Source organism: Biomphalaria glabrata, chromosome 6 (assembly GCF_947242115.1).
Source record: "Biomphalaria glabrata chromosome 6, xgBioGlab47.1, whole genome shotgun sequence".
Lineage (NCBI taxonomy): Eukaryota > Metazoa > Mollusca > Gastropoda > Planorbidae > Biomphalaria > Biomphalaria glabrata.
In genome coordinates, this window is record NC_074716.1 from 37,799,891 (window position 1) to 37,820,764 (window position 20,874).

Sequence of the window (20,874 nt, forward strand, 5' to 3'; positions counted from 1 at the left end):
TTGTCCCAAGCTGCGGGAGAAAACATTTCAGAAAACATCTCAAGGCTTCCATTTGACTAGCAATTGAAATCACGTGACAAACTTTGTGATAAACTTTGTGATTTTATGAGTACGTTTTTAACTAGGAAAACTTATCTCTCTTTTAAATGTAAATAGAAATAGTAAACAGTGACTCACTTGAAAGTAAACTTTCAGATTTATGGAATGAACAAGGATGAAAAAAAGAGAAATAAATAAAGCGTTTGCAGTTAAGTTTCAAGATTTCACACAAATACAAGTTTGATGTCTGAGTGCCATGGATTGCTTATGCAATTTAAAAAAAAAATGATCAGGCGCAATGTGTTCTTTAGGCACAAAATGCGTCCCTGGGTCTGGATGTGTAGACAAATAAATGTACACAGTCCAAGCAGTAGGAAATCAAATAGACTTACCTCAACCTTCACGGGCATCGTCGTCAGATGTGAGCTCAAGGTGATAGAGTGATCGCTCTTGGAGATTACAGACGGAAAGTTTTTTTCTTTTTGTTATGTTGTACTCCCCCACATTGTATTGACTATGTAACACTCGGGCAGACACACATACTCATGCTCTCTCTTTCACACAAACACACACACACACATAAACTTAGATACACTCACGGACGCACATACGTCTACATACACAACAGGATAGAGATTATTGATTATGATTTAAACAATCATGTAAAATAATCTCTGAAATGAAAAGAGAGAGAGAGAGAGTGAGATAGCATTTATATAGACCTGGCTAAAGAAATGCAGAAGAAAAACAGAGAAAGCGACAAACACAAACTTGGTGGAGGTATCAAAGTAGGCCTACACATACACACACACACACACACACAAAGAGAGCGAGCGATAGATGAAGAGATATAGAAGATAATGGTGACGACATGATGAGAAAGGATGTTTTTATTGGTTTATACTTTGTGTTTTATGCTATTATAAATGTTTTTCAGCTTAAAAATTTAATTTAATTTTTAAATTCAACAACTTGTTTACTTTGTAGTACCATTTAATAAACAAAGTCCTTATACTAATGCTTCTTTAGTTTCATTATTTCTACCCGACCCAACCTTCTCTTTGTTTCTTGTTTCATATAAATTTAAATGTGTATTGAACAACTTAGAAACATTCGGCAATGCAATGGGAAATAGCAAAGAAGTCAAGGCTTGTTGACATGGGTTTGGAAGCTAGACACAAAGAAAAAACAACTCAGGAGACAGCTTGAATTAAATGGTCTCGCGTGGCTACATTGCTGAGTGAATATAACGAGAAATGGATTATCTGCCACTCTGCAAATAAAGGTAGGGCCGGAAAAAGTGCACAGAAATTAAATGTGAAAATTTCGAAAGAGATTAATGAAGTCGTGTTCTTTGTACGTCCACAGAGGATTATCGAACCTGAATATTGGTGAATAACTTTGCAATATGTTAATGATTATAAAAATTTTAATTACATTTAGGGACTCCATGTCTATTGTAAAATAACGTGATGTAGATGAAACGCCTCGAAATAAAGAAAGTTTCAGTTTATGTTCTCTTTAATTTTATTTTGTGTGAATGAAATGATAAGTTTTAGTCTGGTCTAAAAGAGGGGCGGGAATGAACGAATGATGTAGATACCTAGAAAGTAATTGTGGCAAGTCATTAAGTAGTGCTACTAAATAAGTTCCTTAGCGTGTCCCCTCTTACTAAGAGAATTAATTTTTAAAATACTTATATCAACTCAGTCTGTCTGTCTGTCTGTCTGTCTGTCATGCCAAAATGTTGAACACGTTATTTTACCAATCTCGGATCAAGCTGAAATTGTGCACAATTATATCTTTTATCTGACAACACAGGAATCAATTTTGAAAAAATAACAATTACTTAATTAACTATTGGTAATAAATTATTTTATTTTGTATCTCAAAGAAGGGAAAGAAATAGTACTTGACTGAAGTGGTGGTATAAACTGAATTAGTTCTCTTTATATTAACATGTCGTCTAAGGCTTAGTGAATAGAAACAAAACATAACTAGACAATTTTCCATGTTCATAGACTGTTCGCTAGCAGAGTTGTTCTATCACCCAGTGAATTTATTTGACAGGTTGATCAAGAAAAAAAAATATCTGTGTATGACAACTATTCAAGCTTTTATCCTCGTTCTGAAAATGTAAAGACCAAAAGTGCAGCATCAATGTTTTTGGCCAGATTTCTTATGTTTTTAATTTTTAGCGGCACCGAAAGGGGAATGGACGCTATTAGTTTTGTGTGGTCTGTCTGTCCGTCCGTCGTCCGTCCCGTTTAGATCTCGTAAACTAGAAAAGATATTGAAATCCGACATCATAATATTTAAGACCTTTCAAATTTTTTATGCGACGGCTACTTTTTTTTCTTTTCTGAAAGCGAAAAATTTATTTTTTTTAAATAAACTATGCAAGCAGTTTTTCATAAAAATACACCATTTTTACAACTATTCACTATTAATAGTAACAAACACTAGAGGCTTTTTAGTAAGGGAAATGAAATTGTACCATATTTTTAAACACATTTATGCAAATGGTTTTAAATTTTTGGTAAAACATATTTTTTTTTACAATTGTATTTCTAAGTTATGTAAGTTCTGTCATACTAAATACTACATTAAAGAGAAAAAATCTATTTACTATGCAAATAAGTTGGACATAAATTAAAATAACAATTATTAAGTAATTTTTCATTTTATCCCGTGAACTGCGGGATGTCTACATCACCGTTAAACACAAACTTAAACGATTTTTTTTTTGCTTCTTTGACGAAAATATTTTTTTCTTGAGGCTTTGAATAAGAGATTGACCCTTTACAAAACAATTAGATCAATTAGATACGCATTATAAGACATCAGTTAAGCCAGGTTCACATCTAACTTCACATTCACTTTTACCTTTCCCTTGGTCTGCTGCACCGTTAGGGCACCACACAAGATCTGTCAACTTTCTTTCTCCATTCTTCTCCGTCATATGCAAAAATGATTGGTAAAAATATTTCTAATCGCACAGATTTATTATTGTTAGTCTAGATCTATTACAAATTTAATTGATCCAAAATAATTGATACAACTACACTTAATATTAGCTTTTTGTGTATTTTTAGCGGCCCCCGTAAGGGAAAAGGCCGCTATTAGGTTTGTGCAAAATGTCCGTCTGTCCGTCTGTCACACTCAGATCTCGAAAACTAGAAGAGATATGAAAAATATTGTTTCACCATTAAATTCGGCTTGAAAAGTTAAGGTGCAATGGCTACTTTTGGTTTTCTAAATGCAAACCGTTTAATTAATTAAAATTAATTATGCAAGCGATTTTTTCATAAAAATACACCAATTCTAAAACAATTACGTAAATTTAAGGGAGGCAATGTTACAATATGCTAACAACGATGTATAACTTTTGTGTATTTTCAGTATTACTAAGTCATATATTTATAAAATGTACAAGAAATGTTTACAACAAATATAAATAATAGTTAAAGGTGTTTTTACTGGTCAACTAGCTGCTACAATTAAAAGAAAACATTTCTGTTTGTTTATAAAGGCTAATAATGCACTTTGTATGTAAATATCACGCACATTTTTTAAAATGGACATTTTATGCAGCGACTTTCGTGCAGTAGCGTAACGTCGCAACATGATACAACGATAAACCAATTCCGTAAACTTTTTTAAAATATCAGATTTTATTTATTTTTTTTTAGTGCCCCCATCCGGTAAAAGAAGCTTATTTTTGTGCGTTTTGTCTGTTGGTCGGTCTGTCCGTCACGACTAGATTAACAAATAACACTAAAGGCTATTGTAAATCTGATTTAACCTTTAATTTTTCATTCAGGAATATTGCAATAGTTTTAAGTATCTATAATAGATTGTTCCGGATGTTTTGTGAAAAACAAATCAATGCCAACGACTATTTGTTTGCTCTTCTAACTTATATTAGATTTTATTTCCATGCTTAAACGTTGCAATAAACACATGATCTTTAATACATTGTTACGGTTTTTTCATGTAAATAACATATAAATGCTAAATAAAAAAATCTATACTGATTTATATTTCATTAACTATAAAGTTGTTCCCGATATTGTTTTATAAAAAATAAATTTTGTCAAATGATTGTTTGAAATCGCATAATTGACTAATACTACACTTATATTCTTTGACACTTCGTCACTATAGTTTATTTATCAATATCAACTTAAAACAAATTTATGTAAAATGACTTTATTTTTTTCAAATATATCGACAATAGGTTGTTCAGAATTTTAAAATAAAAAAGTAATTTACTAGAAACGATTATTGAAAAGCACTTTTTAGACTTATTTTACATAATAAAAGTTGTTTAATCGGTAAAGAATGTTCTGGATTTGTTTCGAAAAAGAAATCGACCTACATTACCTTAATTTTCTTACAAATCGTCGCCAAAAATGATCCGAATTTTATATGAAAAATCTAATAACGCTAATAAATGTTTGAAATCCCTCTTCTAATAAATAAAACAAATAATTTTCTCATTTACGAAAGTTGGTTGTTCCGGATTTTTTATGAAAAATATTTTAACTCTATTTATGTAAAATCGCACTTCTCTCTTACACTACATTTAACTTTCTAACTAAAACGTTAGAAAATCTAATTAATAGTATGTTCCGATTTTTAAGGAAAACAACTTCCTAACACCAAATTATGGTTTGAAAATCTCCACATAATGCTATGGTACATCTAATTTTCATAACAATCCCACATTTAACGGTATTTGATCAATCTGGAATTCTTATTTTCTCTCACTACAAATATATAAACATCCGGAACAATCTATTATAGAAACTTAAAACTAATGCGATGTTTCGGAAGGGAAATTAAATTTTAATCAGATTTTCAATAGCTTGTAGTCTTTTTTTTTCTCGCTATTAACATGACGGACAGACAGACTAACAGACAAAACAAAAAAAAAGCGTCTTTAATCCTTATATATATATATATATATATATATATATATATATATATAGTGTTATGACTTTACATTGCGCACTGTCATTTGGCGCGACATTGTGTACCAGAGGACACGATAGAGAACAGAGGAAGTCAAGATGGCCGATGATTAGAGATGAAAACGACGCTTGTGATGTGATTAGTGTAATTCTAGATCTAGTTTCCTATTTGGTTATTAAACATTCTATTTTGTTATTTCATAATCCTTTCGTTGAGGTTATTTGGCTAAGTTATAGCAATTGGTGTCAGAAGTGGGATCCTCAACGAAAGGGGAGAAGATGGTCTAGATCTATGTATGGGACATTGAACGAGTCCATTTTCGGGTAAATCAACATAAGTTTTGATTTTAGTTGATCAACGTTTTAATACTAGATGGCGTCTAAGAAAACACTTAGTCAACTGTCATTACAGGAACTTAGGCAGGAACTCAGAGGTAGAGAGCTGAAGGTGAGCGGCAACAAGGAGGCACTTATGGAGCGTCTTAGGCAAAGCATGATAGAGGAAGAACAGGACCCGGAGACCTATGAGTTTGAAATAGAACCGACTATGATGGAGCTTTGGAACATGATGCAAGAACAAGGCAAAACAAATACTGACATAGGGAACTCGATGAAAGAAGACATGAAATCATTAAAGGATGAACTTAAAAAAGAAATGGGTAATGAACTGGGCTCTATAAAATCATTTGTGACCGAATTGAAAAATGGCATAGACAGTTTCAAACAACAATTAAGAAATGAGGTCGCTGAATTAAGGTCCCAAATGGTGGGAGATGTTGATTCTAAAATTCAACAATTACGAAATGAAATGAAGGTGGAGCTGGAAAAGAAACAAGATGTGGGAGCCACTGTGACTGAAATGACGGGGAAGATTAAACCACCGGTGTTTGACGGCTCTGTGTCTTGGTCGGCGTATCGATTACAATTCGAGGCGGCGGCGCAAGTCAACAGATGGGTTACCAAGGCAGATAGGGCAACTGGTCTCATGTTGGCACTCAGAGGCAAGGCAGCCGAATTGTTACAGACTATGACGGATCGGACAGATTACGATGCCATGGTCAAAACAATGGAACTACGATACGGCAATGAACACCTGCAGGAAGTTTTCAGGATGCAATTAAAGAATCGACAACAGAAAAACGGAGAGACATTACAGGAATTAGCAGCAGACGTGGAACGTCTCGCCCGTCTTGCCTACCCATCGGCAACACAGGAACTTCTGGATGTTCTGGTCACAGATGCTTTCATAGATGGAGTGCGAGATTCGGAACTTAAGAAAGCCATCCGAATAAGCGGAAAACGGAAAATCAACGAAGCCCTCATCTATGCCCTGTCCTACGAGGCGGCCGAAGTTTCAGCGAGGAGCATACACTATTGTCGGACGTTAAATGTGGCGGAAGAGGAGGATCTGCCGAGGCGGATTCGAAGAATGGTGGAAAAGGCTTTAAATGAACGGGAACATTATCAGACCTCAAGGCGTAGTAGAAAGACTTTTCGTTGTTGGAATTGTAACACTCCAGGTCATTTACGGAGGAATTGTAACATGTTGTTCCAAGGCCAAGGCTGTGCATCGGAACGTCAACCGCTACGATTCTACGGGCTTAGGGAGCAAGAACGGGCAGCCCAGGAAATCGAAACCCCGAGAATAAAGACTCCTTTCAGAGTGTTAGAACAAAGCAGAACCTTGAGAGTGCAGGGAAAGATTGGCGCTGGTTCTTATAGGTTCCTCTTGGACACAGGGGCAACGCGGTCGATAGTTGGACCCAGTCTGATTGGTGATCGGGAAATAATACGAGTGAATGGCTCTACTCTTAAAACGGCAGGTGGCGAACTGTTACCTATATTAGGACAGGTACGGCTTAATTTTGAAATAGGAAGTCAACCATTTAGTCATGATTTTCTGATCGCCAATGTTGTCGACGATTGCATCCTGGGTCTGGATTTTATGCAGGAATTCGGTTTATCTCTAAACATTGGAAGTGGAACTGTACAATATGGACACATAGAGTTCCCATTGCTTGATGATGGTGTGGAAGGCATTCAGGTGAAACGAATCGAACATACGACCATACCAAAGTGGTCTAATCTGTCAGTAAACAGGTATCATAAAAGGGACAAACTGAAGTGGATCGAACTGGAAGGCCAGCTACATCCTAGAAGAGCGGAGATTGAAACATCAACCAATCACTGTTGTGGCTATACGGGTAGTTACAAGGAAAGTGTTGGTGGTGGCAGCGCCGTCGATGATCATAATGACACATTAGATGCGTCAAGCTTTCAAGATAAAGAAAGTGGCAACCTTTTCAACGATAAGCGCGGACCCGAAAAGAAAACGCTAGATGAAGAAACTAGAGGAGTGACCTACAGGCAGAGTGAAACTATTGCTTTCGATGCCCTTGATATGAGTGCTTCAATGGGCATGAACAAATCAGACAACGTTGGGTCTGTGTCCAATACTCCTGTTTGGCTACCAGTACCTACTGCAGACAGAAATTTAATAAGAACTCTACGGGCGGCACCTCGAATGAACAATGCAAATACCAGAAAAACCATCAACAGGTCTGGACTTGACAAACGTGTGTACGTCTGCCTTCACAAAGCAGAGTAAAAGATGAATCAATTTCAGCGGAAACTGGACACTGATAATGTGGTTAATGGACATGTGTAGACAGGCCTACCTTCTGGAGATGGCTTGAAATGACAATGTGTTTATGACCTGGCCTCCAGTGGGACTATAACTTTCTTGCCAGAACTTCATCTGAACTGACAATTCTTCAGCCCTAGCGAAAATCTGGTCATGTTCGGGACGAACATAACTAAGGAGGGGGCAGTGTTATGACTCTACATTGCGCACTGTCATTTGGCGCGACATTGTGTACCAGAGGACACGATAGAGAACAGAGGAAGTCAAGATGGCCGATGATTAGAGATGAAAACGACGCTTGTGATGTGATTAGTGTAATTCTAGATCTAGTTTCCTATTTGGTTATTAAACATTCTATTTTGTTATTTCATAATCCTTTCGTTGAGGTTATTTGGCTAAGTTATAGCAAAATATATATATATAGTCTAACTAGCCCATTAAATGAAATGCTAAAAGAACTCACTCGGTGCACCAATGTCTATGAACCCTCGAGAAGCTGCTCCAATAGAAGACATTTTTTAGTCTAACTAGGACGTGTGACGTAATGGAATTTTTTTCCTTTGACGTCATATGGAGTTAATTCTTTAAATGAAATGCTAAAAGATCTCACTCGGTGCACCAATGTCTATGAACCCTCAGCTAGCTGCTCGTATAGATGATATTTTTTAGTCTAACTAGGCCGTGTGACGTAGTGTTTTTTTTTCTTTGACGTCAAATGGGATAAATTCTTTAAATGAAATTAAAAAACATCTCGGTATAGTAATGTGTATTGAACCTCATAATGTGACTCGCATTTTAAAAAGACATAATAGCTAGATTTAGATCTAATCTAGATTTTTTTCACTAGATCTAGATTTTTTTTTCACTAGAGCTTGATTTTTTACACTAGATCTAGATTTATTTTTACACTAGAACTAGATTTTTAAAACTAGATTTAGATTTAAGTTCTAATTAAAATCAATATAGAATCTAGATCTAGAATTTCTTGGTCTAGTTTAGAATGTTTGTTGTTTTACATGTTTCGGATGTTCCTTCAGAGTTGTAGTCCAAACCTCCCGCAGGACAACGGGGGATGGGAGCGGGCAGGGTTTGAACCTGGGACCATCCATGAGTCCAAACGACAGTCCAGCGCGCAAACCGCACTACCAGACAGACATGATTTAGACTAGATCAAGATCTATAATTTTAATTTCTAGACTTAAAGTGTAGATTTTTATTTCTAAAGTCTAGATTGTTAATATGTCAATATTGCAATGTTATAAAATACTAAAACTAATCTACTATTTTAGAATTTAATATTGCAATTAGTCTATTAATTATCTAGTTGTTTTTTTATTTAAATTACATCTACATTCTCCTAAATATATATTTTATATCATGGGCGTAGCCAGGGGGGGGGGGGTTTGGGGTTCAAACCCCCCCGAAATGAAATCCCGCCTCCCTTGGGGGGGGGGGGGAATTGAAATTTAGTGAATGATTTTTTGCTTTGATTTTGTTTATTTTAGGTGAGATTTTAATACTAAACCATCAATTGCCCCAGCACAACCAATGGGGTTTTGAGTTTAAAACCCCTACCAGGGGGGTTCGAGTTTAAAAACCCCTAACAGGGGTTTTGAGCTTAAAACCCCCTACTAGGGGTTTTGAGTTTTAAACTCCCTACTTGGGGTTTTTGCAGTTAACCCCCCCCCCTCTTCTATAAAACAAAACAAAAATGCAAACGAAAATCCCCTAATTCCAATATCCCAGTTAAGGAAGATTTTGATTTTAAAACCCCCTCCAAAATTTACGATAAACCCCCTCTTCAATATAAAAAAAAGTTAATTACGCACTCAAAATGTTATGAGCGTAGCTAAATGGATTTTGACTCAGATTTGAGTTTAAACCCCACTTCAGCGGGGTTTGAAGGTAAAAAATACCTCTTCAATATAAATAAAAGCAAATTACTCACACTAAAATCTATTAACGCAGCCAAAGGGGTTTTGAGTTTAAACCCTCGCCAGGGGGGTTTGAGGCGAAAAACTAAATCTTCAGTGTAAGAAAAAAAGCAAATTACGCTCTCAAAATGCTATAAGCGTTGCCAAAAGGGGTTTTGAGTTTAAACCCCCATTCAGAGGGGTTTAATGCTAAAAATACCTCTTCAATATAAAAAAAAAGCAAATTACACACTAAAATTATTTGAGCGTAGCCAATCCATTCGGGGGTTTTGAGTTTAAACCCCTCTTCTACAGATGGCGTTTGTTTAAAGTTTAAAATCCCTCCAGATGGTTTTGAGTTTAAGATCCCCCTACAGAGCATTTTGAGGTAGAAAACCCCCAACAGATGATTTTGACGATAAAACTTCTCTTCTCGATATAAAATCTAAAGCAAACTACAGTCACTTAATTCCAAGAGCGTATTCAAGAGTGGTTACACATTTTTACCAGTGGCAGGGCTCCCTTAATAAACTGCAGTGAATAGTCATCTGCCGAAATTGAAAAACACTAAATGTGGCTCAACAAAGATGGCTAAGACAGATTTAAGGAGTCAGTTATAGAGATCGGGTTTAAATCAAGAAAATCCTATGCCGAACTGGGAGTCGACCCTTTAGTAAGATTGTGAGAGAGCGACGCATGAGGTTTGTGGGACATGTTCTCCGACAAAATGAATTACGCATAAGAAGAGTTGCAATGATATCCTAGTACAACTTGACGCCATTCATTTATTGAGGTCCTCATGGCAGGTGGGAAGAGGCTTCAGACATTACCAGTGACAGATTTTATGGAAACAGCTTGACGTCAAATGCTCCGAACGGCGCGGTAGGGTCTAAGTCAGTAAGAATAGCACATTAGGTTTTTGAAATAAGAACTTTTTAATAGCAGGAAAATGCACAGTAGATACCTCAGAATATGCATTTTGTTGGCTTTCAATACCAGAAATAGTGCTTGGCGGCGGGGCTTCGCCCCGCGCTAGCGCTCCCCAGACCCCATTGCTAGTAATGGCAGCTTGACGGCAAAAGCGCCAAACGGCGCGGGAGGGTCTAAGTCAGTAAGAATAGCACATTAGGTTTTTGAAATAAAACTTTTTAATAGCAGGAAAATGCACTGTAGATACCTCAGAATATGCATTTTGTTGGCTTTCAATACCAGAAATAGTGCTTGGCGGCGGGGCTTCGCCCCGCGCTGGGGAGCTCCTAGCGCTCCCCAGACCCCTTTGCTAGTATTGGCGGGGAATCTACAATTTTTCCACTAACTCATGGAAGAACCTATTCTAGGGCACAATAAACGTCTTCCGAAAGAATGAAGGGTCAGAATGCAATAAAGATTACGTACACACACACACACACACACATAAATACATATAAAAAAAATTTCGCGGGGGGGGGGGGGAGAAAAAATCCCCCCCCTAAACCCCCCCCGAAAAAAAATCCTGGCTACGCCCATGTTTTATATCTAGATCTAGTAGATATAGATATTGAGAGTGCGAAATTAAAAGTTTAATTTAGGTAGATCTACATCCTCATTCTAGTTCCATAAATAAATACCACAATACCAAAAGATTATCTAAAATTGCTCTTCTGACATATTGTACATATCCGGTAGTTGTCATTTCGTAACTTGTAGGTATATTATCAATAATAGGCTATTAGGTTGTAACCAGTTTGTCATTAGATTCAGAGCAATGCCTGGTCTTGAGGTTAGCGCGCAGGACTGATTATCTCTACGGTTTAAAACCCTGCTCGATGCCATCTTCCGTCGACCAGCGGGAGATTTTACATTAAAAAAAATATTTTGTTTACAACTCCAAATAAATCTTTAAAACATTATTACTTTTAAAAATCAAAACAGAATCACTTCTTGAATATTTCTTGCGAATATGTTGATCCGACAGGGATCCGTCTCCCACAGGGGCCGCCTCTGAGTTTGTGTGGCAACACAAACTCTCTTTGTAATCTTGTTTGTATTCTGCTTGTTTTTTTCATTTATTTTGAGCAGATGCACTAGACAAGACAAGATTGAGCTATTAATAAATTGTTATATCCCTACATAAAGTAAAACGTTGTTAACACTGACAACATCCTATAAAAACAAAATATTTTTTCTGCACTTTACCTTTATGAATAGAGAGCATTTATTTACAATACAAACAAATTGTATTTTTATTTTGTTTAAACAAGATTCTTATAAAGTTTGTTGTTTATAAAACATTTGTAAAAATATTTTTAGCCAAGTGTACTCCATTTGGTTTTACAAAGAAAAGCAGCGATTAATTATAACCAACTGAGGGCATAGGAGGGGAGATAAGCATGTGTTCTGTGCTCGTTGTTGGTAAAGAGGGAGTAGCATCTCTTTCATAAGTCTCAAGTCCTTGGATCCTATGCAATATTTCCTTGTTACACAACAGTCTTATTAGAAATAGAGGCCCTTAATGCGTGACCAGGGGACAAAGGCGCCGAGGAGTTCCATTCGACAGGATGGAGGCTGTCGCTAGACGAGCGGAGATCAAAACCAGAGCCATACACGCTGTCTCTTTCAGACTGAAGAGTATTTATGCTAGTTGTTGAGTTTCGTAACGTACCAGCGTTCTTCAAAGCCGTTTTGAATACAGACGTATCACAGCGATAGCCATTGTCCATATCGACACTTTCTCTGTCACATTCATTCACATAAAGAAGAGGAGATAAATCTCTTTTTAAATTGGAGTCACTGAGTTTTTTGAGGGGCTCCGCTTCATCCAGCTTCAAATCATGACTAGGAACTTGTGAGTTCTGTTGATGTCTCCTATATCTGAGCTCGGGTGAACCTGAGCCAGACCTCAACAAAACTAAAGAATCTTGTTGCCAAGAACTAGCAGAACGTTGTACTGGCTCCTGGAAGTCCTCTTTGGGTAGACGCCTCATAGACTGGCTGTATACTAGAGACTTGACAATCTGGTACCTCTGAGTCGAAAGAGATCCTGTTCTTGGGAGAGTTGCCGGCTGCATTATCTTCTGCTGATGTTGTTGCTTAATATCTGTGATGACGTCTTGGATGGCGACCAGCTGTTTCAGTAAGGTGAAATCCTGTTGACGTAGTGACCTCTGAAGACAAAGAAACAAAAAACTGATTAATTTAAGACATGGGAAAAACTCTGGCGGATTGTACTACAGATATGAGAAAGAATAGTTTAATGATGAAATTGTAATGCTAGGATTTGAAAATTAATTAAATATAAATTATCATTTTGACACATACAAAAGCGTAGTAATGAGTGAATGACTTTCAGCCTACTGAATCTTCTATCTTTGAACACGCATCATAAAATGAGTTATAAAAAGAGATAGATTAAATAGATACGTAATAATATAGACTATGTGTGTTTTTTAAATGTATTGTTTGTTTGGTGGGTTTTTTCACAGCATCAAACTCTCAGATTTAATGTATCCATACTTTGAAAGTGCCCGTAGTTTAAACATTTCATTCTAGTCTTGTTCTGGAAAGCTAGTTTACAAATAATTGTTTCATCGATAATTACTTCCCCTCGATTCAGTCTTACATAGTATGGTATTGAAAGTGTGTGTTGCTTTTTTTTTTTTTAATAATTATTTCCGAAGTACATAGAGAGTGATTGGAAATAAATTTGTTTTGTCTGTCTGTCTGTCTTTGTGATCTCCCATTTGTATAGCAGACAAGAATAAGAATGTGAAAACTTGAACATCGACTGGTACTCAGGGGCGTAACTAGGGATTTGGGGGCCCGGGGGGATTGACCTCTTTGGGGGCCCCTTACATTTTGACATTCGACATATAACATGGGATAATGTACGCAAAAATATATACGCCCCAAATCCAATTGGTTCAGTATATCAGTAAACTTAACAAAAAGTAATCAAGACTCTTTTAATGAATAATACCTTTATTTATTAGTTAAATAATGCACAAGTGACAAATCTAAATTGATATCGCTTCACGTCGTGCATTCTGTGCAGCAAAGACATCTATAATATCAACTACATCGATACTTTCTAGTATTTGTGACTTCACTGACATTAAAGCCATGATAAGACTTTCTTGTGTCGTTATGCTCCTGAGATAGCTTTTGATGAGCTTGAGCTTTGAGAATGATCTCTCACATGACGTAATGGAAGTGGCCTGAGTTAGCGGTATTCGGAGGAGGTTGCAAAGTTTGAGCACACGTAATTACCATATAAAGCCTGTTTCCTCAATATGTTTATTGGTGGTTGTATTACTGGTTTGTTGATGAAAAGTGCTCGTGCATCAATGACATCATTGAAAAAGCGATTTGCCATTTATTTCATCATACAAACAGGAAAAGTAGCACAGTTTGTCATAAGCGGGTCTTCATCTAACAGGTGTCTTGGTTCAAGAAGAAACCCAAAGGTATCCATTTTCTTTCCAACCTCTGAAATATGCTCTTCATCTCCATATGAAATCTGTCCAGCACTTCTGTCGCAACACGTTTGAATTGCAGTTCTATTGACAGTCCTACATTAGAACTCAATTTCCCATCAAGTCTTTTCTTTCATATGGTTGTTTTGATTACAGGGAATCCATAGTATTCACTACCTTCTTTTGTTTTTTCGATGGATTGTTTTTTTGTCAGTTTCTCATTATTTTGCAGAAAGCATGAAAGGGTACTAATTTCTTTAGCAGCTTCCCGTATATGCAGTCCAGACTTTTGTAATTTCTTCTGAACTATATTAATTGGGCGCAAGAGCTTTGACCAGAATTCAAGATAGGCAAAAAATTCTTAATTTTCCACTGCATGAAGAAGATTCTGTGCTAATATTATATGGTATTACGTCATTATTGGTTGTTTATGTTTTTTGCGCAAGAAAAAGGATTCAGAAAATACAAAAGTAGGAAAGATCCATATCTCGCTATGCTTGAGTATAGAAATACTCCGATAAGTGGACTGCCGTATTCACCATCACAACTGCTGAATAGTAGAAGACTAAGGGAATCATTCCAACTGATCCCAAACTATTGAAACCATCGGTAGCTGAAAATGCAGCATTACTCAACGAACGACAGATGAAAAGCAAAGTGAAATACAATGCAAAAGCAAGACTACCTAAAGATTATTCTGTCGGAGAGTTCGTCTAGGTCAAACATGGCAGAAAGCAGTTGTCATAAAAAATACATTCAGCACCCAGATCTTACATCATAAAGACAAACGATGGAAAAACATACAGAAGAAATCAACGCTTTTTGAATAAGAATTTCGATGAAGACATCTGTGAGTACTATGATACCGATGGAGACAATGAACTGCAAACTGTTGGAACAAACGAAACAGACAGTAATAGACCAACGTCTAGAGAACTTGTTGTGCCAGTCAAGACAACCAGAAGTGGACGAATTGTTAAAGTTCCTAGTAGACAGGGCCGGCCTTAGGCCACTGCAGCCTATGCGGTGGCAGTGGGCCCCGCGCTTTCATAGGACCCGCGTAAATTCTAAGTGTACATTATTAAATTAAACCATTAGAATGTATATAAAATAAAAGGGTTTTCGTGACCTGATTTTCCAGGGCCTCCAGGAAATCTCATGAAAGGCAAAATATAAAGTCCTGAACTTTTTTTGAATTTATTCAAATCTCCTGAAGAATAGACGAAATTGAAATTTTGGGGTGCCTATAAATAAAAAATGGCATTGTGAGCTTTCATTTGATAAAAATTTATTGCAAAGACGAAAGTAAGCCTATTTTCTAATAAAAAAATAATAATTTTGACATTATGCTCATCCCTACCCAGACTAGGCCCCGCGCGATTCGTTTCGCATAGGGCCCCGCAAATGCTAGGGCGGCCCTGCTAGTAGATATCCCTTTTAAGAACTTTAAAAGGAAGGGTGTGATAATAACTTCAAAAGGAATGATGTGCTAATATTATATGATATTACATCATTGTTTGTTGTTTATGTTTTGTGCGAAAGTTTCCATTGGATTGAGGAACGATGAATAGAAGGGTAATAAATCGAGTGTGAAGTTTAATTCTGAAATTATAGACGCCAAACCCGAATAATGGACTATTCTAGCATTATTAAGAATAACTTTTGGATCTGTTACACTCGATTCTGTAAATTTTGATTACAGGTTAATTAGTGTAGCCATAAAATACCCGCCATTTAAATCTATTATTAGTAAAGGTAACAAGATACCTGGAATTCGCTGTATATCATGCAGTTTTATTAGTGGCAACAAAGTTTAAAATGTAAAACTAACTTTAAAAAAAACTTTGATCTCTGTGGGAAATTTTTTTTTATTAAATATCAACAAAGTCAACGTAGTAGCCTACTGATAGACCTAGATATAGGTTTAGTCTGTGTGATAAATTTAATCCATAAATGTTGAAAAAAAAGACAACCGTTGACACTATTTGTCAATCAAATATATTAATTTATGTATTTACAATAAATTTCGGACACCCATTTGGGGGCCCCCCCTAGGTGGGGGCCCGGGGGGATTTTAAAATTCTCCCCCCCCATCCCCCCCCCTTAGTTACGCCACTGCTGGTACTTATTGTCTTCTCATACAGGCCAGTGAGAGGGAGAGCTCTTGTCATTTTTGCTGGCCTAGAGTTCCAAGAGCCGAAGGCTCAACTCTACCTGACAGTTTAAGAAGAAGAAGAAGTCTTCTGACTGATAGGTTCATCAACTTAAAAACCATTTAAATCTGTGGGTTAAATTCCCTTCATATAAACTTGTCTAGATCTGTTTAGTATTTAGCATATAATGTTACGGTTAATTTATTTAAAGTCTAGGTTCTAAGTGTGTTTTCACTACAAGACCATTTTGGGTGGTAATTAGTGCGAGGTTTGTAAGAAGTGTATGATTGACGGTAAAATTGAAAGTATTTCAGCTTAAAGTGTAGAAACATTCTGAGAGAAACATTGTGCGAGAAACCATCATTGTAACATTTAATTAAACTTAACACCACGTGGTAGTCAGTCTAGCCGAAGAATTGAAATTTTAAGGAACGACAACTTTGTGAGCTCAAGTGTGGGCCAGACTGTAAATGTCATTTCCTTGATGAGCGATTCAGTGTGACTGTGACTAGTGTAATACTTCCTTCTTGTGTTTAGTACTGAAGTGTCTACTTCACGTGACACTGTCTCTTGTCTAGTGTGGGAACATTTTGTTAAAAATATGACAACATCGGATTCCAAAGGTTAAGTATGTGATCAGTCCCTGTCGGGAAAAATTCCTAATAATTAATTAAGTGTATACATATTCTATTCACTTGATATAATGTTGTGAGCATGGTTTGGGTGGGAGAACGACTGACCCACGAGGGGTTGCCATCTAGTCAATGTATAACATAAACTCCTTTTAATTTCTAGATACATGTTTTACTTTTTCCTCTTCAAATCCTCTTTAACGACCTGCACTTCGAGGATTTTTGTAGGTCTAGACAATTTTAGAAATAACTTGTGTGTGTGTGTTTCCAGTCTACAGAATACATTTTGATAGGATTCATATTCAAAAATTACATTCAAATTTATTTTTTTTCTTTTTTAAAAAAAAAATACGGAATCAATAAAGCGTCTTTGCATTGGTTTATGTTGTATGTTGTTTTCAAAATCTTATCTAATCTTTCACTTTCTCTTATTGGCGCGTTTCCTTCCACTTTTCTCCATATCACTTTTTTTGTCTCTTATTTTGTAACTCTTGTCTTTAAATGTCTGGAATGCCAACCAGATATCGTGAAGAAAGGGCAGAATACTTTGAGTTACGTCCTACAAAAGTTCTGACAAGTTGAGCTTCTATTTGATCAACACATTTTGCGTTACGTTAGCTCAGCGTAAATTATTTGCACAAAGCTTATATCAGCTCTGTCTGTCTGTCTGTCTGGTCAAAAGTTTGAACACGTTATTTCTTCCACACCCATTCCTGGATCAAGTTTGCACAATTACTCAGTGTCGAAGACAATTCATAATTTTTAAAAAATAAACAAGTAGTCATTTGTTACTGGTAATAAATTATTTTGTTTCATACCAACAAGGGAAATGAATCCTTCAGTATTTGCTAATAAAGCTTGATATGTGGGGTGTTGTCCCCTTAGATAATTGTACACGTTATTTCTCCCATACTCATTCTCGAATCAAGTTGAACCTTGAAACCATTATTTATTGTTCCTAACAAAACATGAATCAATAAAAAAAAAAGTCAATTAATTATTGGTAATCCATTATTGTGTTTGATATCTAAAAAGGGAAATAACTTCTACATTATTGATATAATTGTCAATGTGGAGTTCTTTCCCATAGACAAGCTTTTTTTTTTCAAGTATTTTTTATTTAGCTAGTTGGTCATGCTGTTAAATGGAAAAGCTAGTTCTAACCCACATAAAATGTAATGCAAACATATCACTTATAAAAAAATGGGAAAGAATCTCTATCTATCTATTTATCTATCTATCTATCTCATTGGCCTCCTTCAGTCGTAGAACGACTATGGTTCATTTCAGAGCACACTTCCTCATGTGGCTGTGGAGCCCTATTTCGGAGAAACACTCCCGTCCACAGATAGCGCAGGTTAAGGTGGCTTTCGCTTCGATGGTAGAGGAGCTGGCCGTTATTCGGATTGTACGTTTTTCTTCCTGAGCTGAGACCCATGTACTTTCACTGTCCATAGCTTTCTTGGTCACTGTCTCTCTCCATCTGTTGCGGTCTAGAGCTATGTCATCCCAATGGTCAGTATTGATGTTCACTGATTTGAGGTCCCGTTTATTACATCTATGTAACGGAGGTGGGGGCGACCAGTTTTTCTTGAGCCAGTCGCGAGTTGTCCATAGAGGATGACTTTCGGGATGCGCTTGTCCTCCATCCGGCGAACATGTCCATGCCAGTGCAAACGGCTGTAAAGATGCTGGGAATACCTGATCGCGCAAGGATCGCAGTATTGCACACTTTTTCTTTCCATGTGACATTCAAGATCCTACGGAGACATCGCAAAAGGAGTGAGTTCAGTTTTCTCTCTTGCTTTGCGTAGGTGGTCCATGATTCACTGCCATACAGCAGTGTACTCATAACGCATGCCTTGTAGACATATATATATATATATATATATATATATATATATATATATATATATATATATATATCACTCTCTATCTATCTATCTTTCTATCTTTCTATCTATCTATCTACTCACCAGTTCGTGTTTTAAGAAGTCAAGTGATCTGCTCACTCTGACAGAAGTCTTACAGTAATCTTGACACATCTCTCTAATACTTCTTATATCACACACCTGAGTAGTACACACTTTGGTATCATGCATCTTGATATCACACTTCTGAATAAGTTCGTTTGTGTGATGTCTAACTAAACACGTTTATCACCGATAAATAGATTCCGAAATAAAGATCTGTTTCTTTTTGTAGCAGTGCACACAGCTTCAAGAGTCACACTATTGACTGTACAATGTTTTCTAGATCAAAGTAAGAATATCCAACGAATGAGATGAGTCCATCCACAAGGACTTGACATGTGTAGAATATTTTCAATAAAAAATATAGATCTAGTTCTTTCTGTTTGATATTACAAGTATAAGGAAGCTCAGCTCCAGCGAAACAAATAATAGATAACGTAAAAACTTCACAAGGCTTTTATTGACTTCAACATCATCACATGACACACAGAGTGTCTACAAAAAGTCTGACTCAATTTAAAGTGTCTTGTCTTCAACACTGGCGTATCATAATTCAATGTCTTTTCGGTACGCTGTCACTCAGCCGACACATAGACCAGGAAAAAAAAAGTCAAACTCTGTAGTTTAGTGACATGGAAATCCCCCAAGCACAGAAGAAAAAAAAACATGAGACGTGAACAACTAACAAACAAGGAGCCTACTTTGACGTACTTCAAGTGGGCCGTAGTCTGGTTGTGATTGTGAAACAGATCACCGTGCACTTGGGTTTTATAAGCCTCTACATCAGTGTTTCTCAAACTGTGTGCCGCGGCACACTAGTGTGCCGCCGAAGATTTGCAGGTGTGCCGCGAGAGTTTTCAGAAAGCCACAAGTGCAGCGTTACACAATCTGCCTACTATTAATTTTTTTTTACGTTGCGATGACATCCCTATTTGCAATGACCAGTAATAGTAGTGTGTCGCTCCATATTGACGGAAAGGGTTGTTAGCTCTTCAGGTTATGGCCGTTATGGCATTGTCCACTATACAAATATTATTATAATGACTCAAATGTAGGCCGCCTTAGCAGACTCACGTCAGTTCTTCAATTGGTTACGATAATAATGTGATAGTAAATGTTATTGTTTTGTCAGCCCCGTCCTGTTAGTGTAACCCAATAACCCACAATGCTGGCATGTTGAAAGAATGTGCTCATTAACAGATTATGTGGGGGGGAGTAATTGAATTCCTTTTAAGCCTATATATATATGGACGATCTAACTTGAATAAACCAGCATTTAATCTTTAAACAGACAAGCAAGTGTTTGTTAGTCTGTACTAGCCTACTATTACTAATAATAAGCGTTGTGTTTCATGTAAATTGTTTAGGTGAATTTTAATAATAACAAATTTTCAATAAGCATTATTCATTGTTATCCATGGAGAAATACGTTAGCAAGAATGAAACTGCGCAAGCGTTAAATGAAAAGCAAGGAACCAAACGAAGGTACAAAGAAGATTACATCGGATATGGTTTCATATCTTCGGGAACTGAAGATGCTCCATTGCCATTCTGTCTGATCTGCAATGCAACTCTGTCGAATGAGGCGCTTGTTCCAAGCAAATTGAAGAGACACATGGAAACAAAACATCCAGCTGTAAAAGCGCAACCGAAGGAATACTTTGAAAACATCAGGGCTCAACAAAATAAACAAGCTAAGAAACTTACGAACTACCTAAAGCTGCCAGAAAAGGGATTAATTGCAAGTTATAATATAGCTCAGTTATTAGCAAAACGCAAGAAAGCACACACAGAGGCTGAATCAGTCATTGCACCAGCTTTAGCAATAGTTGTTGAAACTATTCTTGGACCCGATGCCGCCGAAAAAATTAAAAAAGTTCCTTTGTCAAATGATACTATCTCGCGCAGAATTGAAGACTTATCGTCAGATTTACAAGATCAAATCTGCGAACACTTCGACGTGACTGACGATGAAGTGTCTCTGCTGTAGTCTCTTCAAGTTGATGAATCCACAGACGTTAGCGACAAAGCCCAGCTGCTAGCTTTTATTCGGTTCATAAAGGATGAAAAATGTGTCAACAAATTCTTATTTT

The 20,874-nt window shown here is 36.6% G+C and overlaps 2 protein-coding genes across 3 annotated transcripts in view; both read right to left on the reverse strand.

Moving 5' to 3' along the window:
• Positions 1–580, reverse strand: part of LOC106069417 (apolipoprotein D-like) — a 54,977-nt gene extending 54,397 nt beyond the window's left edge. The window contains exon 1 of one of the 2 annotated variants that reach the window (XM_056033171.1): positions 432–580. The gene's annotated coding sequence lies outside the window, so the exon portion shown is untranslated. Of the gene's footprint in view, positions 1–177; positions 378–431 lie in introns of those variants that run through there. The other variant, XM_056033170.1, reaches the window with a different exon arrangement.
• Positions 581–11,604: 11,024 nt separating this feature from the next.
• On the reverse strand, positions 11,605–19,505 carry LOC106069422 (uncharacterized). The gene is made up of 2 exons (XM_013229073.2): positions 18,785–19,505; positions 11,605–12,715 (listed from the first exon to the last, which is right to left on the reverse strand). Exons 1-2 carry the CDS (start codon positions 18,908–18,910, stop codon positions 12,029–12,031), a joined length of 813 nt encoding a protein of 270 aa, XP_013084527.2. The 5' UTR covers positions 18,911–19,505; the 3' UTR covers positions 11,605–12,028.
• Between the last annotated feature and the right edge of the window lie 1,369 nt (positions 19,506–20,874).

What these genes read in the sequence shown, in the direction of transcription:
- LOC106069422 (XM_013229073.2), bottom strand. Translation starts at nt 18,910, where the DNA reads ATGCATGATACCAAAGTGTGTACTACTCAGGTGTGTGATATAAGAAGT. An exon ending in ACTTCTTAAAACACGAACTG is followed by an intron (nt 12,716 to 18,784) that starts GTGAGTAGATAG and finishes CTTTGTCTTCAG; the next exon opens with AGGTCACTACGTCAACAGGA.